Here is a 23,903-nt window from a genome sequence, read left to right on the forward strand (position 1 = left end):
AAGCAAATTCAAAGGAGAACAGGGAAAAAAAGAAGAAGAAGAACAGGAAAATACTATTTAGGACTTAGATCACGGACAAAAATTTTATTTCCCTAATACATAAAGTTTCTATAAATAGATTAAACAAAGTACTGTGAAAATGGCCTTTATACACTACAACTCCAAAGAATACACAAATTGGGAGTAAGTCTTTAGGATATACCCATACAGAAACTTTGACTGAAAAGAGCAACTAAATTGAAGGGCTTCTTCTTGCAGGACCACCTAAAACCTCACCACTAGAATTTTATATTGTCAGTAATAGTGAAGATTAGCCACATCTTTGTTCTTGTAAAACGGTGGAAGAAGCTGATACAGCTTTCAATAGAAAGGACTACTATAGCCATAGTCAGTGATCCCATACCTATCATTTTCTCCCAATTAGATGGGACCCTGGGGATCAGCTGAGGAACAACTGCTCTTAGACAGCCTTCATCCAATCAGAACTTAGTAGCAGTTAATGGCCAGGAAGACAGTGGTAAACAGGAAGGACAAGCTTCTGGTGTAGAAAATCAGATCTTTACGAAATGTTCACATTTGAGTGCTGGATTAAAAAGTGCTACCTGCTTGGAATTCTGCACAGCAGTTAATTTTCACTTGAGAAAAATGAATGGTAGATAGCATGATTTTCAAATGCTCACAAGTTAGCATGATTTTAAAATGCTTCTGTGTAATAGGTCTTGGGCTTATGCTTAACCATTTCAAAATATGCATGCTTTCAGACTCTTTGTTAAGCAGTTCATGGGGGCTAGTGAGTGAATGCTTGTGTCCCCTCAAAATTCCAAGTGATAGTATTAGAAGGCAGGGCCTTTGGGAGGTGATGAGCTCATAAGGTCCCACAGAGCACCCTAGCCCCTTCTGCCATGTGAGGACACAATGAGAAGTCTGCAACCCATAGGACAGCCCTCTCCTGTCTATGCTGGACCGCTGTTCTCAGACTTCCAGCCTCCAGAACTGTGAGAAATAAATCCTGGTGTTTTTTCGTCATAGTAGCCTGGAGAGATTTGCTAGGTGTCCCTTTTAGAAAAGTTAGTGAGCTGCAGCGTCAGCTTGTGCTGTACAACCAGCCATTTCAGAATTTACTGGCATAAACAACCAGCATTTACTTGGCTCATGCTTCTGTGGGTTAACTAGCTGGGCTCAGTTGGGCAACTGTTGTGAGCTCAGCCAGTCTTCCTCATGCCACTGCAGTAAGCCGTGGGATGGCTTTGCTGATCTTGGCCGGCTCTCTCCTAGATCTGGGGTTTGTCCGGGACAACTGGACTGACTTGAGTTTCAATGTATGACTTCCCACTATACTGCAGACTAGACCTGCTTTATGCTCGTGGCGGTTGAATGGGTTCCAAGAGACAGCGTAAGGACCTGATCAGCCCAGAACTTGAGCACCATCACTTCTGCTGAAATCTCTTGGCAAAAGCAAGTCATAAGACCAGCCCTCGTCCAAGAGATGGGGAAACAGACTCAACCTCTTAGCAGGAGGCGAGACAAAGTCACAATTATGTGGATATAAATGCTGACAAGGAACAAACATGATTTTTACTTGCTGATTCTTAAAATGCTTCAACATAATAAAATGCACTTTTTTTTTTCCCCCAGATTCTCTTTGTTAATAGGGGAGGGATTGGAAAATTGTGGCCATTTTTGTAAAAAACATTCGAGATACCAAGGGAACGTTTCATGCAAAGATGAGCACAATAAAGGACAGAAATGGTATGGACCAAAAAGAAGCAGGAGGTATTAAGAAGAGGTGGCAAGAATACACATATACAAAAAAGATCTTCATGACCCAGATAACCACGATGGTGTGATCACTCACCTAGAGCCAGACATCCTAGAGTCTGAAGTCAAGTGGGCCTTAGGAAGAATCATTTCGAACAAGGATAGTGGAGGTGATGGAATTCCAGCTGAACTATTTCAAATCCTAAAAGATGATACTGTTAAAGTGCTAAACTCAATATGCAAGCAAATTTGGGAAACTCAGCAGAGACCACGGGACTGGAAAAGGTCAGTTTTCATTCCAATCCCAAAGAAAGGCAATGCCAAAGAATGTTCAAACTACTGCACAATTGCACTCATCTCAAATGCTAGCAAAGTAATGCTAAAAATTCTCCAAGCGAGGCTTCAACAGTACGTGAACTGAGAATTTCCAAATGTTCAAGATGGATTTAGAAAAGGCAGAGGAACCAAAGATCAAATTGCTAACATCCACTGGATCATAGAAAAAGCAATAGAATTCCAAAAAAACATCTACTTTTGCTTCATTGACTATGCTAAAGTCTTTGACTGTGTGAATCATAACAAACTGTGGAAAATTCTTAGAGATGCAAATACCAGATCACCTGACCTGCCTCCTGAGAAACCTGTATGCAGGTCAAGAAGCAACAGTTAGAACCGCACATGGAACAACAGACTAGTTCAAAATTGGGAAAGGAGTACATCAAGGTTGTATATTGTCATCTTGCTTATTTAACTTATATGCATTAAAATTATGCAAAATGCCAAGCTGGATGAAGCCCAAGCTGGAATGAAGATTGCCAGGAGAAATATCAATAACCTCAGATATGCAGATGACAACACCCTTATAGCAGAAAGTGAAGAGTAACTGAAGAGCCTCTTGATGAAAGTGAAAGACGAGAGTGAAAAAGCTGGCTTAAAACTCAACATTCAAAAAAACTAAGATCATGGCATCTGGTCCTATCACTCCATGGCAAATAGATGGGGAAATAATGGAAACAGTGACAAACTTTATTTTCTTGGGCTCCAATATCACTGCAGATGGTAACTGCAGCCATGAAATTAAAAGAAGCTTGCTCCTTGGAAGAAAAGCTGTGACCAACCTAGGCAGCATATTAAAAAGCAGAGACATTACTTTGCCAACAAAGGTCTGTCTAGTCAAAGCTACGGTTTTTCCAGTAGTCATGATGTGAGAGTTTGACCATAAAGAAAGCTGAGTGTTGAAGAATCAATGCTTTTGAACTGTGGTGTTGGAGAAGATTCTTGAGAGTCCCTTGGACTGCAAGGAGATCCAATCAGTTCATCCTAAAGAAAATCAGTCCTGAATATTCATTGGAAGGACTGATGCTGAAGCTGAAACTCCAATACTTTGGCCACTTGATGGAAGAACTGACTCATTGGAAAAGACTGATACTGGGAAACATTGAAGGCAGGAGGAGAAGGGGACAACAGAGGATGAGATGGTTGGATGGCATCACCGACTTGATGGATATGAGTTTGAGCAAGCTCTGGGAGTTGGTGATGGACAGAAAGCCTGGTGTGCTGCAGTCCCTGGGGTTGCAAAGAGTTGGACACAACTGAGCAACTGAACTGAACTGACAGGTAGGTAGGAAAATATTTGAAATACTTCAAGTCAGCTGGATAGAAAACTAGCAAAATTTGTTCCTGAAACAGTTAACAAATATGCTCATTGTGAGGTTGGTGGATAACAATATAATTAGGTAGGATTTGATAAAAGCCCTTTGCCTTTTTTTTTTGTTTTTTTGTTTTTTTCCCATTTATTTTTTATTAGTTGGAGGCTAATTACTTTACAATATTGTAGTGGTTTTTGTCATACATTGACATGAATCAGCCATGGATTTACATGTATTCCCCATCCCGATCCCCCCTCCCACCTCCCTCTGCCCTTTGCCTTTGAAATGAGAATGTTAGAACTTCCCTGGTGGTCCGGTGGCTAAGACTCTGTGCTCCCAGTGCAGGGGGCCTGGGTTCAATCCCTGGTCAGAGAACTAGAACCCAAATAAAAGCATGCAACAAAAATCGAACTAATCCTGTGTGCCGCAACAAGACCTGGTGCAGTCAAATAAATGTTAAAAAATAAAACAAAATTAGAATGTTACCTTCCTGGTTCTGTATTTGCATGGGAGAATGCCCTTCAACCAGACTTTGAGAGTGGAAGTATGTCACTAAGAATATGAGCACCATGTATTGAAAGAATGCATAACCACAAGTAAGGGTCAGGCACTCTTCTGAACATGAGACAGCAGGGTAGACGGCGGAGCTAGATTTGGATTTGAATTCCAGCTCTGCCAGTTATTACCATGTGATCTAGGACTAGTTACAAAACCCCTCTTTACCTTAGCTTCTTCATGTGTAAGATGGAGATATGCTCTTTATGGAGTCGTTATGAAGATTAAATAATGCACTGAGCCTGAAACGCTGCACAGTTCCCAATAAGCATTACGTGTTTGCTCTTGTGCGTCATCTCCGAAGAGTCTCTGACATATCCCATCAACGGGAATGAGCTGACTACTGTGCCCTGGATAAGCAGGCAATCCAAGCACAGATATCCCTCATGGTGTCTTTGACTATGTCATAAAACCAACAAAGGATGAAATGCTATTTGATCATATGTCAATGTGGACAGTTCTACAGCTTAGAGTCAGTCATTTCAATGAGATGCCCCAGACACATGGCAGTTTCTTGGATGTTTTACTCAATGATGAATGACTGAAACTATTTTAACCTAGAGAACTGTGTGGGTCTGGTAATCCATATGCTTCCAAATGCCCTTTATCTCAAAAAAAAAAAAAAAAACAAAACCAGAACAGGTAATTTTTTTCCTCCCAGGCAAATATTATGCTTCGCCAAATTACCTTAAATCCTTTTTTTCCCTATGTATTTAAGATTTTTAAACATAAGAAATTTGAAAGAACACAAAAATGATCACCTATGTATTCTTTAGTGATATATGACTATGGTTAATATTGTATTTATTTTTTCTCTTTATCTACTTTTTTTATTTGCTTAAACATGTGAAATTAAGTTGCAGATTTCATGACATCCCTATGTAAATACTTCACAATGTATTCTAAGAGTAAAGAAATTCTCTAACAGAATTATAGTATCTTCATTACATCCCCAAGTTTTTAACTTCAATTAAAGAAGTTATTTTCTATTATTATATATCATTAATGTATATTATTTTATTCATTTCTGAATCTCTCCATTTGCCCTTAAATTGTTTATTATAATTGTTTCTTTAATCCAGAATTCACAACTGTATTTGTTTTTAGTGTTTTTTTTTTTTTTTTTTTTTTTTGCCATGCCAAGACCATTGCAGGATCTTAGTTTCCAAACCAGGGGTTGAACCCAGGCCACTGCAGTGGACTGCCAGGGAATTCCCAAGCTTACTGCAATTTTGGAGATGTTTGCTAAAGTAGTTAGCATGTCTGTATAACCACATGTCCAGCTCCCTGTATTAGCTTCCTAATACACTGTAACAAATTCCTGGGTGATTAAAATACTGCAAACTTATTATCTCACAGCTCTGGAAGTCGTAAGTCTCAAATAAGTATCACTGGACTAGAGTTAAGGTGTTGGCAGGGCTGTGTATCTTCTGGAGATTCTAGGGGAGAGGCTGGTTCCTTGCCTCTTCCAGCGTTTGGAGGCTGCCGGCACCCCTTGGCTCTTGTCAGTTCAGCCTGTGGCCATCACATCTCCTTCTCTGACTCTCCCGCCGCCTTCTTTCATTTATGATGATTACATAGGGCCCACTTCCGGGATAATCCAGGGGACCCTCCCCAGCTCAAGATTCTTAATCACGCCTGCAAAGTCTCTTTTGCCATATAAGGTAACATATTCACAGTTTCCCAGAACTAGGACTGGACATCTTTGGAAGCCATTATTCTGCTACTGATAAAGTAAAATTATATATCTGAAGTTGGGACAAGAAAATATTTAAACATATTCTCTCTTGGTCCATTTGCGCCACTATCCACTGCCCTTTAGTGCACATTGTGCATCTCCATTACACATTAACTAGATCCCTTTAGAAAACACAAGAAGGCCACCCACCCAAAAAACACTATTTCCTCCCAGTGCCAGCAAGGTAACGCCTTAGGAGGTACATTCCTTTCTCAGTCCTATAACGGGTCACAGTAATCCACCATTCGCCTTGTTGGATTATGTAAACTGTCAACATGTTAGTTCCTTTAATGTACAACCTTTTGTCTCAAAAATTTATATAACTGTGCTTTGACCTCCAATGAGTGGAACAGTCCTCAGAGCTTTCTGAAAGTCTGTCTCATGGGCTATATAACCTTCAGGGCAGCTCGAATAAAACTTTCTATTTCCTTCTTAGAGTGACAAATCATTAATTTTTACATTGACACTTCCACACTTCACTTCCTTCACCTCTTTGCTTGATATCCTGCTCTATGAAGTCTTACTGCTGGTCTTTTTAGGGCTCCTACACATCCTCACCTTTTTCATCCCCCCTCCCTGACTCTTTTCCTTAGTCTTCATTGTAATCTCAAGGATGCTATATTTTTCTTATCTTTTCTGTTCAACTAGAATATAAGTTTGTGAGGGAAGATTTTTTCCCCCAGTTTTCAGCGCACAAATACCTAGAACAATGCCTGACATGTGAATAGGTGCCCAAGCCCTTGTTAAATAAATGACTTTTTAAAAAATGGACTGGAATTATATTTGTTTTGTAGCATTTATTGCTCAAGCAATAAATCTGATGGGTAACCTGAATCAGCTTACTAGATACTTCACCATGATACAACATCCATTTCACTGCTACAGGCTGTGTGATTGTGGGATGCAGCATGACAATTCCCGGGGTTGTAGTTAACACATTTGTGCACAGATATCTTATAAGAGCGTGTAATGTAAAAAACAAAGAAAAATGCTGCTAACTGGAAAGATTTAAAGTGGTGTCCATAAACTGCTTGCCAATTGCTTAAAGGATTCTGAAATCAAAGAGCTATGCATTATAAGTTACGTCGCTGCTATTTATCATCAATACCTCTAGATCAGTGCTTCTCACACATTAATATGCATATGAACCACAAACCATGACACACCTGTGTTACCTGGGAGCTTGTTAAAAAGAATGCAGAATGCAGATTCTGATTCTGTAGGTCTGAGCTGAGGCCTGGGCTTCTGCACTGATGAATTTCTGGGTGATGTTATAACTGCTGATCTATGAAACAGCACAACTTACATGATGTTAAAATCGGAAATGTCAATGGTAACTTCTTCTGCAGGAAAGGTGTTAAAACTGAGGTCTAAGGACCTAAAGCAAGAATCAGTGTGCCCCAGTTGTACCATTATGGATTACTGGTGTGGTAAGGGATTCTCTGAATTGAGATATCACTTAGATTGGTGTTTGTAATGTATAAATACTGGTTTAAATACAGAGGGAAGAAAAAAGAAGGCAGACTGGGTCAAGGAAGCAGAGGAAAAGATGAGAAGGCTTAACTTTTTTTGTAGGAATAAGACTTTAAAAAAAGAAATATATATGAAGTCATACCCCACATCTCAATACTCTTTTTCTTTTTTTTTTTCATTTATTTTTATTACTTGGAGGCTAATTACTTTACAATATTGTAGTGGTTTTTGTCATACGTTGACATGAATCAGCCATGGATTTACACGTATTCCCCATCCCGATCCCCCCTCCCACCTCCCTCTCTACCCGATCCCTCTGGGTCTTCCCAGTGCACCAGGCCCAAGCACTTGTCTCATGCATCCAGCCTGGGCTGGTGATCTGTTTCACCGTAGATAATATACATGTTTCGATGCTGTTCTCTCGAAACATCCCACCCTTGCCTTCTCCCACAGAGTTCAAAAGTCTGTTCTGTACTTCTGTGTCTCTTTTTCTGTTTTGCATATAGGATTATCGTTACCATCTTTCTAAATTCCATATATATGTGTTAGTATGCTGTAATGTTCTTTATCTTTCTGGCTTACTTCACTCTGTATAATGGGCTCCAGTTTCATCCATCTCATTAGGACTGATTCAAATGAATTCTTTTTAACGGCTGAGTAATATTCCATGGTGTATATGTACCACATCTGCTGATGGGCATCTAAGTTGCTTCCATGTCCTGGCTATTATAAACAGTGCTGCGATGAACATTGGGGTGCACGTGTCTCTTTCAGATCTGGTTTCCTCAGTGTGTATGCCCAGGAGTGGGATTGCTGGGTCATATGGCACTTCTATTTCCAGTTTTTTAAGAAATCTCCACACTGTTCTCCATAGCGGCTGTACTAGTTTGCATTCCCACCAACAGTGTAAGAGGGTTCCCTTTTCTTCACACCCTCTCAATACTTTTTTTCTTTCTTCAGGTCCCCCTGTCCTTATATCCCCACTTGTAATCTCGAATGAACCCTTTCCCCCCAGACTATAAAATCATATATATATCATGTACACATGTTAGTTTTTTATTGGTTATGCTTTTGCCACCATGGACATCTGGAAGTGCTGGTGTAATATATTTACTTTTTAAGAAAACCAAAGTGGCAAAAGTATGTGGCTTGAAACATCTACTATGAATATACTGGAAGACTGGAATCGACATATTCACACTACTATATATAAAATAGCTAATAAAGACCTGCTGTCTAGCACAGGGAACTCTATGCAATGCTCTATAATGGCCTACAGGGGGAAAGAATCTAAAAAAAAGAGTGGATATATGTATACGTACAATGGATTCACTTTGCAGTACAGCAGAAACTAATACTGTAAATCAACTATGAAAAGTGAAAGTGAAAGACACTCAGCGGTGTCCAACTCTTTGGGACCCCATGGACTATACAGTTCATGGAATTCTCCAGGCCAGAATACTGGAGTGGGTAGCCTTTCCCTTCTCCAGGGGATCTTCCCAACCCAGGGATCGAACCCTGGTCTCCTGCAGTGCAGGTGGATTCTTTACCAGTTGAGCCACAAGGGAAGCCCTGTAAACCAACCACACTCCAATAAATATTTTTAAAAAACAACAAAACAATCCAATAATAAAATGATCCAACAAAACACAGCCCTCTGTCCTAATCTCCCTTCTCATGAGGTTGCCACTTTTCAAAGCACACTTTCAACCTTTAGCAATGTCTCCTGATCCATAGTCCTAGACACTGTCTATTCACTTCCGAGGGAAGGTGAGGTTTCCGTAGTCTATATACCTCCCACCCAGTCACAGCTCAGGCAGCTTCTTGGTGAGGTTAACTTTTATTATTACCCTCGTTATGTGTAGTAAGAGCAGTGGTAGGAGTCGCCGCTCAGTTGTGTCCGACTCTTTGCAACCCGGACGACTGGAGCCTGTCAGGCTCCTCTGTCCATGGAATTCTTCAGGTAAGAATACTGGAGCTACCTGGGAAGCCCTCATTATGTGTAAATATTCAAAATTAAAGATATAGTATATTATGATACATATTTCGCTTTTCATTTGCTTGTCAAATTACCTACATCCACTCCCACAGTGTGAGAAACTTTCTTCCCAATATATTCATTCACTACATGAATCCCCCCCGCCTCTTGCTCTTCCCTCTCTCCCTCCTCTTCTTGAAGACATTCCCCTACTACCTGCAGGAGCCTCCTCTACCTGTATTCCAGTCTGGGCTGGCTATCCCTCCTTAGGGCTACTGTATGGCTTCTTCTTGAGGCATCTCTCAGCAGCCAGGCTTGAAGACAGGCAAGCAAAGGGCGGAAGGGCAGGAGGAAAGGATGATGAAATCAGAAGTATTAGTCTCAGTGAGACGTCAGGTAGGGCTGGAGCCGGCTGCCCTGCCTAGCCACACTGGGTTACCAAGCATGTCCAAGACAAATGTTTGGGGTGAAATTTTCTTTTTTGGTCACACCACAGAGCTTGTGGAATCTTAGTTCCCCATCAGGGATCAAACCCAGGCCCCCAGGATTGGAAGCGTACAGTCCTAACCACTGGACTAGTCGCCAGGGCATTTCCTCTTTGGGTTGAATCATAAGGCCTCATTTTATTGATGCTTTCAGTATGACAGAGGATATGGAAATTGCATCCTCTTCTCTAATGACTATGAATATTTTTTACTTATTTTGAGAACCTCTGTACTTCCCTAGGTGAGATGTGTGCATTTTCAGAAACTTTTTATGCATCAGTTATACAAACTGTATAAGGAGTATTTTTGAAATGTATAGATAGTTATTGATTTTAAGATCTTAAAGGGCACCAATATTCACAAAATTGGGAGGGGACCTTACAAGTGTTCACGTACAATAACTAGAGTATTCATAGCACAGAGAGTAAGTTTTCTATCTCTGGCCTTAGTCTGGGTTTAAAACACAGCTTGAGATACACAACTTGAGCAAATCAATTAACTTCTCTAAGTCTTAGTCTCTATTCTATAAATGGGGGATGATGATGATAATATTTGTTGTGTAGGATTGGAACAAAAAGTTAATGCATCTAAAGTACTCAGCACAAAACGTAACACATAGTAAAGAACAATTAGTATTATACATTTTCATGATAAAATATAGAGCAGCTAGTCAAAATGTGAAAGGACAGAATAATTTTACTGTTTTTATGAGATTTGGATATTCTAAAGACGCACTGAATTAATTTACTTATGTATTCATTTATAAAACAAATATTAAGACTTCCTATGTTCAAGTGTTGCAGACAGTGTTATAAATATATAAATGGTTTTTAAAATAAAAGGGCCTATGTAGCATTTCAAAAGCCAAATTTGCACTGATAGATGAATGGATAAATATAGTAGATACACACAACGGAATATTATTCAGCCTTATAAAGAAGGAAATCCTCAACACTCATGAACCTTTAAGATGTTATGCTAAATGTTTAAAAAGTCAGTCTCCAAAGGACAAATACTGTATGATTACACTCCTATGGAAGTACCTGAAGTTGTCAGAATCATAAAAACAGAAAGTAGATGGATGGGTGCCAAGGGCTAGGGGGAAGGGAATCAAGTGTTTAATGGGAACAGAATTTCAGTTTTGCAAGATGAAGTTCGAGATCTGTTATACAACAATGTGAATATACCTAACACTACTGAACTGTATACTTAAAAATGGATACAATGGCAATTTAATGTTACATGCTTTCTTTTTTACAATTAAAAACAAAACTTTTTAAAGCCCTGCAATTAGCAAATGAAATGCTGAGTCTATGAGGTTAGGTGGAGAAACTCAGATCGGAGGAGGTGAAATGACTCGGCATGAAGGAAGCCAGCAATAGCCCAGGGTGTCGGCTCGGTCCCTGTGCCCCGCCCGCAGCTGTGAAGGCCCTCACTTGTGGAGTTTCCGGCTGTGTCCAAGAAACAGGCATTGCATCATTTAGTCTCACAATATTCTTATGTGCTAAGTGCTACTGTTTCTGCTGTTCTGTGGACGAGGAATTCGGAAAGTTTTGAGAGATGAAGTTGTCCAAATGCTGGAAATAGTGGCTCTGCACTTGAGCACCAGCTCCACCGTAAAACGTATTCTCTGCTTCTATCCTCTTTTGGGAAGATGAGGAAATCTGGGACAGATGCCAAATAGCTAACGCAACAGCAGAAGGTGAGGATGGTGACGAGAGGCAGAGGGTGGCAGATCTACTTATCGTATGAACCTTAAAGAAGGCAGGGCTGAAGACAAAGTGGGTCTGAGTCCATATGCCAAATTTATAAAAACACATCCGCATTGAAGTCAGAATCACTGAAGTCAGTGTATGAACAGAGTGAGTAGAGAGTGCATGAGACGGAGCCATGATTGAATTCTTGCAATCTCTGTGGCAATACATGTCAGTATGCAACTTTTGAAAGAGTTGCTTCATACAATAGGTAACTAATGAGAACCCACTGTACAACACAGGAAACTACGTACTCAGTGCTCTGCGGTGACCTAAATGGGAAGGAAATTCAAAAAAGAAGGGCTATGCGTTTACATATATGGCTGATTCACTCTACTGTACAGCAGAAACTATCAGCGCTGGGAAGCAACTATACGCCAACAAAAACCAATTAAAAAATAAGTTGCTTTAGCTTGCCTACTCTGTTCTTTTCTATTACTCTGATACACCATGGGTATCATCTGATGTATTATTTACCCAAACATCTTTACAGAGTCATTTATGGTAATCAGGTTGTGAATAAAGTTCTTAATCACTTTTGTACTTTGACCCTATCTTAATGATCATTATTTTTTGGTTATTTTTATATATGGTAAAATGCATATAACATAAAATTTACCATCTTAATAATTTTAAAATGTTTTAGTTCGGTGTTATTAAGCGTACTCACAGTTTTGCAACTATCACTGACATCCATTTCCAGAACTCTTCATCACTGCAACATGTAATCCTGTGCCTTCATTTAACAGTGACTCCCTCTTCCCTCCTCTCTGAAACCCCTGACAAACACCAGTGTATTAAAGCTTTCTGTCTCCAGGTACCTCATACAGGTGGAGTTATACAATATTTGAATATTAAGTGTTTAATACTTTTCAACAAACCTCAAGGCCATTCTTCAGAGTCTCCTCAGTTATCCACACTGCTGCACACCTAGAGAAAACCTCACTGTATGGAAATTCTCTGATCTCAAGAGCTAGAAATCAGTTCTTAGAAATAAAAATCACCATTTCTCTTACAAGAGCAAAATGTGAAGGACTACCCTAGCACCCAAGCACTAGACTGAGACTTCCGAATGGAGTAGGTGGCAGGAGAAAAGGAACAGAAAATAGTTCGGACAGAATTGGGGATCATCAACCATTTGTGGTGAATGTTTGGCATGTGAGCTCATATGTATTAAAACATGGGAAAATTTATCCTAAAATTCAGCTGGAAATGAGTCCTGGATTCTTCACTTTCTATTCAACACCAGTGTAAAAAACTGATTCAGCGTTTTTAAACAGGGCTGCATTGCCAGCGCAGCTATCTACGGAAACTCCTTTGCTTTGATGCGAGGTCTCTCATCCTGGTCATTACTGACATCGGGGCTGCATACTTGTTTTGTTGGCGGGGGGGGGGGGGGGGGGGGGGGGGGTGTGTGTGTTGCTGGAGGGGGCAGTCCTGTGTGTGTAAGATGCTTAGTAGCATCTTTGACTTACACCCACTAGATGTCAGTAGCACTTCCTTACCAAGTTCTGACAACCAAAAAAACCCTCGACACTGCCAGATGCCTTCCAGGGGGCAAAATCATCCCAGAGAACCATAGTTTTAGGAGGATGGAGAAGAAAAAGCACATTTCTTGCTTTGTTGAAGTAACTCAACTGTAAGTCTCTACTTTGACCTGAACTTTGATAAAAATTAGTTATAAATCTGGTTATAGACTAAAACCAGCGAGCACTCTCTTTTTGCACTGACTTCCAATAAAATAGTAGCTCAGATGGTAAAGAATTTGCCTGCAATGAGGGAGACCTGGGTTCAGTCCCTGGATCAGGAAGATGCCTTGTAGGAGGGAATGGCTAACCACTCGAGTATTCTTGCCTGGAGAACCCCATGGACAGGGGAGCCTGGCAGGCTAGTCCATGGGGTGGCAGAGAGTCTGACACAACTGAATGAGTTTCACTCACTCCAAAAATATCAGATTCACTTTCTTTGTGCATGCTCAGTCATGTCCGACGCTTTGTGACCCCACGGACTGTAGCCCACCAGACTCCGCTGTCCATGGGATTCTCTAGGCAAGAATATTCGAGTGGGTAGCCATTCCCTCTTACAGGGGATCTTCCCAACCCAGGGATCAAATCTGAGTCTCCTGCATTGCAGACGGATTCGTCACCACTGTGCTACCTGGGAAGCCCTCACACATTCTTAAGGAAAAAAAATACTGGGAGACTGGGGCCGCACTCAGGGCTAGCTGGTCAGGACAGTTTGCACAAAGCAGCACATCTGGGCACGTTCTACCCCGAGTTACAGGCCGACTCGTCCTATACCAATCACATTTCTGAAAGCTTATTAATGCATTTCTCCCATTACCAGATCCACACCTACATATTAACAGCAGATAGATTTTAGAGGTGTCAGATATATAGCTTCCCTGGTGGCTCAGCTGGTAAAGTATCCACCTACAATGCAGGAGACCTGGGTTCGATTCCTGGGTTGGGAAGATCCCTTGGAGAAGGGAAAGGCTCCCCACTCCAGTATTCTGGCCTAGAGAATTCCAGGGACTTGAAGAGTCCATGGAATAGTCCATGGGGTCGAAAAGAGTTGGACACCACTGAGTGACTGTCACTTTCAAATGCACAGCAGGTGCTCAAATATTTACTAGGTAAAAACGGATAATCAGAACCAGATTCAAAGAGACCAATCTGGAAAAAAAAATTGTAACCTGAAAACCAACTCACTTCTGAAGTTTTTGGAGTATGTAAAACTGAGGTGTTTGTGATGTTCATTCTATGATCGTGCTGCTTTTCAGCTTGTCTTGGGTGAGCGCCTTCATCCCGTCAGATGAGTGCTAGCACGCAGCCAGGTGCCATTCTCCACTGGCATCCCATGTTCCAGCTAAACCAAGCCAGGTGGGCAGATACAAACGCTATGTTTAGTCTGGAACGCAGATGCAACATTGCAACATTGTAACTTTGTATGGAAAGGAAAACTTTGGAACTAAAACCACTGAAAGAAAAGCTACATCCAAGTTTTTTTTTTGATTGTGAGAATGCACAGATTTTGGGGGAGATCTTTTATGGGAATTTTAGGAGAGAATGAATTTTTTTTTTTTTTTTTTACATTTATCAAACAAACCATGGTTTAAAAAGTTCTAGTGATACACCCTAATGCTACTTACTTCACACATAGCCCTAGCATTGCCTTGCTCTTTGGCTTCCCTCTGCTGTTCCGGTCCTGTAACCCCAATGAGTCTCAGGCCCATTTAGCTCTAGACAAAGTTGAAGCATCATCTCTTCTAGGAAGCCTTCTGTGATTACACCTTATGTGCGCCGTCACCCCCATTCCCTACCTCCCATCAACACCTTGTGTGTTATTCTCAGCAGTAACCACACTGCATCATGGTTATTTGCTCTACTTTGCGTCACTGAAGGCAAATACTCAGATATCTTTTGCATGAATGAATGTAGGTAAATCTGAGATACTGAAATTCTTACACATATAAAGATTTCTTGTATTTTCTTGTTCTACTTTTGATTACTATCATAAGAATAATTTAAACCCAGCTAGAAGAATTTAGACACAGCTATTTAAGTAACTAGTAAATCTTTAAATAAGCGATGTCTTTCTACATTTGGCAATTTCATAGTAAAGACATCTATAAAGTTACCTAGTATGAAATAATTAGAGATGTGCCACAGATGTAGCAATTTGTTACAGGAATATTCAGCAAAGGTCTACAACCCAGGATTATCCTGCACACATACCAAGGAATATTTCGCTGCCATGAGATGTCATCCTATAGAAAAACAAACAGAATATTTTCAAAATGTAATGTTAAAATACATGCACAGAATAGATGCATTCAAAACCTTAGTTTTGAATTCTAAACTTTTCATTCTCTGGTTAATAAAACTGAATGTTCCTTTTTGGAGAAGGAAATGGCAACCCACTCCAGTATTGTTGCTTGGAGAATCCCATGGACAGAGGAGCCTGGTGGGTTACAGTCCATGGGGTCGCAAAGGGTCGGACACGACTGAGTGACTAACGCAACAACAATGTTCCTTTATAGTTTCCAGCATTAAGTCAAACTGATTATCTTAGCAACCCACAAAATAGCAACACAGACCATCTCAAGTGGTGCTATTAAGAGGTAATTTCTTTTGCAAATTTTCCAAATATTCCACAATAGCAATGGACAAGTTTTTAACTGACAAGGTTTTTTAAAGCTTAACTCTGGACCTTGCATTTGCATGGCTATAAAACTATACTGATTAACTACAATAAAATGAACTAAAACAATACAGGAAGCAAAGATGTCAAAGGTTAAGGAAAAAAAAAAAAAACCTTATGGGGGGAGGGAAAAATTAGGAGTTTGGGATTAGCAGATTAAAAACTATTTATAAAATATTATATATATATATATATATATATATACCATATAGCACAGGGAACTATATTCAATATCTTGTAATAACTTATAATGAAACAGAGTATGATAAAGAAATATGTATGTATAACTTAACACTTTGCTGTACACCAGAATCTTACACAACATTGTAAATCATCTATACTTCAATAAAAAAAAGTTTCAGAAAAAAAAAAAAAACCCTCATATATTGTGGAGTAATATTACCAATTCTCATTTCTATTTACTGTAAATGTTATTCTAAATTAACAATAATAAGAAACACTTGAATTTACAAATAGATCTGGCCTGAAGATTTGTTTTCTACTGTTAGACATAACTTGGTGAAAAGCTGTTTTGACCTAAGTTTATAATAAAATATGAAGGAATAGAGTGAATTTGAAATTCACTCCAAATTTGAAACCTCAGATTCAAACCGTATCTTACTTGAAAATCAGAAGTCTATTAGAGATTTTGAAAACCCACAAGAAACAAACATGTTTTAAAACATGGAATTACATGCTTTTTAAATTGGTTTTCAGCAGCGTGGGTAAATGAATGACACTGATGCTTAGGGGAGAAAATTAGAAAGAAAAAAAAATTAACCAGTAGCTTTTTATCACCATTCTTTAATAGCTGACATATTAATATGTTTCTGATGAACAAATTAAAGGTATTGTAAATAGCAATCTGAATAGTCAACAGTAACTTTCTTATAGTCTTATCAACTGAAATAATAGAACTTTAAACATGACTTAGCTTTCACCTTATCACATTAAACCATAATCTTCTGTTACCCATTCATTTCTTGAGTGCCTGCCTTTACGCACCAGGTGTTTGATCTAAGTTTTCAAGTAGAGTTATTATTCAGGCTGTGTCACTCTATTTAGTTGTCAACAGTAGTTAGAGCAGGACCTTAAAGAGGTCAAAATTAATATTTCAATCCAAAATGATTATAAAACATACCAAGGTCATGAAACATAAAACATTACTGAGACAAGTTCAATGCTTAAAATACCTTTTCCTTTTAAGGATAAGCTATAATATATACATGCATTTAGAGCTATATACATTGGATTGTGGTTGCTACTCCTGACAAATCCTTTCCCTTCAGATGCACTTACAAATTCATGAGAACACGACTGATATAGGACTTCCTAAAAGTTTTTAAAAACCTAGTTAGGAGATAAGTGACTTGTCACACAGTAAAACAGAAAAACAACCGATATACATCGTTAATTTTTTCAAGTAATGTTATGTACAGTTTTATTGCCAGTATATGCACAACAGTAAGCATAAAACTATAAATACACAATGTAATTAACAATAGAAAACAAAATTGTTACAGGTAAGGGGGGGGGGGTGATGTAGAGAAACTATTTTCCTGCTGCTAGAACAAAAACAAAGGAAGGTAAAAGCCTATGACAAATCATCCATTCAGTACTCTTGTCTTAAATTCTTTACATACATTTCTACATTTTTTTTCAATTAAACAAAGAAAGTACAGATAACTCTGTTAACAATAGCAAATTGCTTCCCTAATAGCCATTTGCCTTTCCAGTCAAATTCACTTTATGTTAAGATTTTAAAAAAAAAAGTCAAGGTAAGAAATCATTAGTATCCTGGTTCCATAAGATCTAATCTGCCTTTCACCAAAACCAGTAATTTTTGAAAGTTGGCTGCACATGAAAATAAGAGGTGTAGCAAAAGGTGATTAGAAAATTTGTTAAAAAGTAACAGAAGATCACCCTTTTAGTAGTTTTCCAAAAGATGCTATATAGGCAGCAGCTCAGTTAAAAGTATTAGCCCTGAAGAGGTAGAGAATTTGAGCCCATTACATGAAGATAATAATAGCCTTGGCACCATCTTCTCTCCCATCAGGATCAATGTTTTCAAGTAAGACAATTTCATGGCAAAAGGAAACCAGGTTCCACCATATAAAGAAAAGGTGCTGGTCGCAAGTTTGTTTCATTAAATGAGAAACAGAAGACGGTCAAGGACACACATGCACTTGCTTTCTTTTTGTCTGTTTCCATTATCAAGTTTATTCATAAGTGAATTTGATATTAATAAATAAAAAAAGCATCATTCACAACCAAGATAAACAAACCAAAAAACCCTGCAATGAAACCTTCTACTTGAATAAGTAACAAGAAAAACACAGGCTGATGATTTGGTGCAGCTTTCTTAAGGGATCAGAGAGGGGACATGGTTTTAAATAAATGTGGCAAGGTCAACAACCAACGAACGATACCAGCTTTACAGAACTGGCTGGTTCTGTAACGTTTCTTTGAGGTCTTAGTTTTAAACTACAGATCACCCCAAAGAAGTTGCAACTAATGACATGTATCACCATTACACCAACAGAGTCCAGCTGGAGTTCAAATTAGTCCTGCTTTGTTTCACATCATTTCAGTATTTCTAGCATAGGACATGATACGGAACAAAACTCAAAAGTAGCAATAAAAATATTATTCTGCATTTGAATAAAGGCCAAAAAAAAAAATGTTTTAGACTGTTAAACTTTAAAGCTTTAAGCATTCCTGTTTAACCAGCATTAAAAAAAAAAAATTTATACAGTCGTAACACTGGCAAAGGTTAATGGGAAGACAAAGAAGTACAAACATGTGAAATGATGAATTAGATTAAAAATTACTTTGTATTGATCAACTGATGTTAATACTGCTTCTTCTTGAATTTGGAATAACTATTGTAAAAGTTACATGCAGACTTAGGATAGTCCTCTGTTACAGAAAATACAAAACAAAACAAAAACTAAAACTGGGAAACAATGGTAAGTTTCAAAAGCTGTATTTGAAAATTTCCTTTCACTGATGAGGGTGGTCTGTCTGTCCTTTCTCTGAGAGACCTGGTTTACTTCTGTCAGCTTCACTAACTTTGTCCGGAAACATCAGTAGTGGGGTCAACTCCTCCAGAACCTGTCTGTGCACGTTTGATGTAAAGATTCAGTAGCTTCATCTGCAGATTCAAGCCAAACACATGTCATTTAGGCAAGCTGCTCTAAATTTTCCTGAGATGCTCATTAAAAAAAATTATACACATATTCGAGCTTTAAAAGGTATTTTAGACTGAGGGGTTACTATAATGCACCAGCTATTGTTGATAATTAAGAATTTTAAAAAAATTTAAGTCTTATTTTTGTTCATGACTGAGTATTCTAGCATGCCTTTTCAAAAACTGTTAAGAGTAATTAACATATAAAACTTAAAGAAGTCACCAGTTGGACAAAAATGGTAAACATTTGTGCATTATGTGCTATACAATATGCTGCCTTACATTGTATCTTTTTATCTTCACAACATTTTAGAGGTGAGGAAATCAAGATTCAGGATGTACCATCCCTGCCTAAGGTCAAAAGGGTAGAGAGAAGTGGGCCAGGAGATGAAATTAGGCTCTTGGGTTCCAGAACCCAAGATCAAGACAACTATGTCACTACTCTCCTAACAGGAATATTTTTTTATTTCTCTGTCATTTTGCAGTCTGTTCTGTATGAGATCATATTATTATAGTCTGGAATCAAAGCACATCCAATTCTGTTTTCTATTTTTTTTTAACCTAATGTTATTCTCAAATATTTTTCCCACCTTCTTATTGTCTTCACATGCAACATTACTACGGGCTGCCGAGCATGCTGATAAAGTGATGAATTTTAATTCTTCTACAGATAACTCTGCATTATCAGGACCTAACTTGTCACAAAACTCAGAAAACTTTTCCCTCTGAAACCACACAGTTGTTCAAAATTTGCTTTTCTTAACATTTACTCTTTGACCCAATGGTTTAACCCAGCATCCATGGCATTCAGCGGCTCACTGAACCCTCTGAAACTAGGTGTAAAATTTTCTGTATGAGTTTATTTTTCTTGAGATGAGATTACACCCGAAGCTCAAAGTGGTCTGTAATACAGAAAAGGTTAGGAATCACTGCTTTAATCTATCTATAACTTGTATAGGTTTTAATGTAAGGAATATATTTGAGTTCTTTTTCTTTTATATTTCTTATTCCCTTTTGCTAAATACTTAAAAAATAATTTTGATTATAGTAATGACAATTGTTAGGATTTGTGGAAACTTTTTAAATGAAGGTGAGTGTCCCGCTAACTGGTTCATAAACCACAATTCAACAATCATAGTTTATTCTCACCCTTTAGAACAGATTTAAGGTTTTGATGATACCAAAGAAATGAAGAAAACAAGACTAACGTTTTTTACATCTTAAGGACTAATTGTAAAATTTATTTTAACATATCAAATAAAAATTAAACATTTATGGTGATCATAATAAGAGCAGAAAGAGAATGAGAACAAATATTTGATTATCATAATTCACAGGGGAGAATTTTCTAAATGTTCTCGTGTTCCATAATTTGGTACATGTAAGTCCATGAATATATAACCACAATTTATTCTTTTTTTTCTTTTTTTCAGCTGTACTATGTGGCATGTAGGATCTTAGTCCCCCAACCAGGGATAGAACCTGTGTCCCCCTACAGTGGAAGCACAGAACCTTAACCACAGGACAACTGGGGAATTTCCAACTACTATTTATCCTTTTCTCTCTTTTCTGTTTATTTTTAAACAGCCACAGGGGTAAGAACTGAGTGTGAGTGGGAAGAGCGAGTTGGTGATCATGAACAACCGGAAGCAGCAGACATTTTTTTCACAGCAAGCTACCAACCATCCCACCAAACCGCTGACGTCACTTGAGTGACAGAAGTGAAAGTACAGATAGCTAAACTGCAAACTGTAAGAGGAATTAGGTTGGACGCTTAAAGCCTAATTAAAAGTCAAGTAACAAATTACCCTTCAATACACACAAAGAAGTCTATTTTGAAGAACGACCCATGGCCACCATCTTTGGGAGAGAGCAGCCCTACTTACTTTACTGCCAGTGAGCTGACTGAGATGTGGTTTTAGTTCATCACCAATTACTGCATGAACAGCCACCAGGCAGAAGACACAAGCTTTCCGAACACTGCTCTCCGAATTATCGTAACCCTGGGAAGAAATCCTTGTTAGTACTCCTGCGGGATTTGAGAAAAGCACCATTGCACAGAAACAGAAGTGTAACTCAGAGAGGAGATGTCACGTGTGCTGACGAGAGAGAGTTTTACTGACTGGGTAAAGTTAATATCTCACCTTTTCAGGCAGAGACGTCCCTTTCTCTCCTCCCTTTCCCCTTGAGCAGCCCCATTCCACTGTCAGCCTGTTTTATCAGGGTCTTTCTTATTCAGCCTGGTAAGCTACAACCTCTGGCTGCAAAAGTCTCTGAATTAACCTTTCTAAAGCCTTCAGCTTTTGGATATTTAGCAGCTTCTCACGAATGATAAAACCAAACCTCCCTGGCCTGGCAGTCAGGGTGCTCCTCTAATCCAAGCTGAATTAGATTAACATCTGGACCATCCCTACCATTACTCTAAGTTATTTATCCAACAAACATTTATTCATGTCCACTACTATATGTGTGACACATACCTATTATGTATATTCTGTTCTTAGCACCAAAGCACAGATAAAGAAAGAAGACATTTGGATCTTATCTTCAAGGACCTCACAACTTAGTAGCTGCAGCTTAGAACAGTCACAAAGCTAATACTATAGATGCACAAAGAAATGAATGATGGCATCTTACACACACACTATTTAATATTAGTCATTAAAATTATACTATAGCATATTATTTATTAGATTGGAATAAGAAAAGGTTCCATTCTATAGAAAAGGTTCCTAGTCTTTGATTAACTTAAGCAAATCATGTCACAAAATAAGATCCCATTTTTCTTAAAGAGTTTTTCATATGTCTGGGTTTGTATGCATAGACAAAACCACATTACATGCTCAGTTACTACACTAAACAGTAAGTTTTGTGTTATGTGTATGCTACCCCCCGACCCCTACACACACACACACACACAGAGCTACTATGGGAAGTCTTTTGCTCTGAACACCTAAGACAGCAGGAAGGTTTGGTCATGACACTGGTGTTGCCTGGCAAGTGCCTAAAATAACTGAATCCCCAGTGTATCAACACAACTTCTTTTGAACCAAGTTTTACTGCTTACCTGTATTAGGCCTGGCATGATCTCTGGCAAAAGCAGGTTAAGGGTTTCCTTGGACACTCTCTCGATCACTTTTGTTTGCATTTTGATGGCAGCCAGGTTGATGGGGTAGTCTGCAGTCTGGATGATGGGACACAGCACTTTGATGCACTGTTCCGGGCTGATAGATGTGGCCAACACTGATGCGGCCTCCTCAGCAGATCTCACCACCTAGGACAGAAGGCAGTGCTGAGCAGGGAAATGACTGTAAAATGTATGCTATGTCCTGGATGTGCACATTTCATGAAATACATAATACAACATGGGATCTGGAGTTTTCTTTGAAAACATGAAAGTAAACAAATGGATACATGGGGCTTTATTATGTCATTCTTCCTTCTTCTGTGTTCTCTCTCTTTTTAAAAAATAATCAGCATGTATTTATTGGGTAACATTTTGCTCAGTGCTGTAATATAGAATGTTTGGGGATACCAAAAAGCATCTGCAATCAAAAGGTTTCTATATATAAAATTTATAAGAATTTTGTGAGTTTGGGGACTAGGTCTTGATTATTCTGTACTCTCTTAATGCTGGCATGGTTTAACGATTAAAGCAGTCTGACCACGATATTGTGGTCGAGTTTGCAGGGGAGCAGGGGCTCTGTCCACCTAGACTATCCTGTCACTGGAGTCCTTAGCATCAGCCATGCGAGACCCTGCTCACTGTTAGGACCCTCAACTCCAGGATGGCTCGTGTCCCTTTTATCACATTATTACAAAATAAAAGTCATTTCATTAATATGTTATCAAGTTAACAATCTAGTTCCCCTACTGTTCATAATGATTTTCCTTCCTTCTATACTGGACGTGGGGAGGTAAGATGCTGGTTTTGCAAGAAAAAGTTATCTATATTTTTATTGGAATCTGTAATCTCTAAAGATGCTCTTGAAAAGATGTAAAAATTACTGCCCCTGTGGCTATTTTTGGTATTGTCTCACTTATGCTCTCAAGCTGAGAGGTTTAGAAAGGAACAGTGGAAAATACACTGGAAATCAGAAGCTGTTGTTGTTTGGTTGCTAAGTGGTGTCTGCCTCTTGCGACTCCATGGACTGTAGCCCACCAGGTTCCTCTGTCCATGGGATTTCCCAGGCAAGAATACTGGAGTGGGTTACCATTTCCTGCTCCGGGGGGTCTTCCTGACCCAAGGATCAAACCCATGTTTCCTGCACTGGCAGGCAGGTTCTTTACCACTGAGCCACCAGGGAAGCCCCTGGGAAGTCAGAAGACCAAGGGCTAATTTTGGCTGTAATAGCTTAAGGATATCAATTTTATCTTTTGTAAAAATTGGTATGCTGCCGGCCTTATTTGGCTCAGAAGGCAGATAACTAAACTACAAATATTATGTAGTTGTTTTTTTTTTTTTTTTAAGGCTTCAGTAAGATGCTACAGATGTACCACTCAAACACCAGCTGGATTTTTTAAAACTGGATTAAAAATCCAGGTAGATTTAAAAGTTATGGCACATAATACTGTAAGATTCAGTCATAGCTTCTGAAAGGTGAATAACCCAGATGGTTTTGATTTCTTCATAGCATCACCAAGATTTTCTTATTGTCATGTATGTGAAATGTGGTGTTTCACTTGCTTTTAGCTGCATTTCCCTAAAGATGAATGAGGCTGAGAATCTTTTCATGTGCTTATTGGCAATTTGTATATCTTCTGTGAAGAAGTGTCAACTGATCTGCTCATTTAAAAACTGAGTTATTTATTTTTTGATTGTTGAGGTATAAGAGTTCTTCATATATTATGGTTGTTACCAGACATGATTTGCAAAAATGTTCTCCTATGTTGTGGGCTGTCTTTTTACTTTCTTGAGAGTGTCCTTTGAAGCACAAAGGTTTTTAATTTTGATAAAAGTTCAATTTACACTTCTTCGCTTGTTATCTCTGCTTTTGGCATTATGTCTAAGAAACTACTGTCTAATCCAAGGTAACAAAGTTTGATACCTATGCTTTCTTCTGGGAGTTTTACAGTTTTGGTTCTTAGGCTAAGCTTTTATCTATTCTGTCTCATTGCTG

At 38.8% G+C, this 23,903-nt stretch overlaps 1 protein-coding gene and 1 long non-coding RNA gene across 11 annotated transcripts in view; one reads left to right on the forward strand and one right to left on the reverse strand.

The window, feature by feature from the left end:
* Nucleotides 1–1,639: 1,639 nt before the first annotated feature.
* On the forward strand, nt 1,640–22,151 carry LOC133045563 (uncharacterized). Its single transcript, XR_009690279.1, has 2 exons — nt 1,640–3,375; nt 20,371–22,151. It is a non-coding gene; the product is annotated as an uncharacterized LOC133045563 (long non-coding RNA).
* The window catches only part of CLASP2 (cytoplasmic linker associated protein 2), a 170,350-nt gene continuing 163,450 nt past the window's right edge, over nt 17,004–23,903 (reverse strand). For all 10 annotated transcript variants that reach the window (XM_061127700.1, XM_061127698.1, XM_061127697.1 and 7 more), the window contains 3 exons: nt 21,851–22,057; nt 20,670–20,786; nt 17,004–18,747 (listed from right to left, as the gene is read on the reverse strand). In XM_061127700.1, coding sequence (XP_060983683.1) covers nt 18,661–18,747; nt 20,670–20,786; nt 21,851–22,057 — 411 coding nt within the window. In that variant the 3' untranslated portion in view covers nt 17,004–18,660. The remainder of the gene's footprint in view (nt 18,748–20,669; nt 20,787–21,850; nt 22,058–23,903) is intronic.

This window comes from Dama dama, chromosome 24, assembly GCF_033118175.1.
Source record: "Dama dama isolate Ldn47 chromosome 24, ASM3311817v1, whole genome shotgun sequence".
NCBI classification, from domain to species: Eukaryota; Metazoa; Chordata; class Mammalia; order Artiodactyla; family Cervidae; genus Dama; species Dama dama.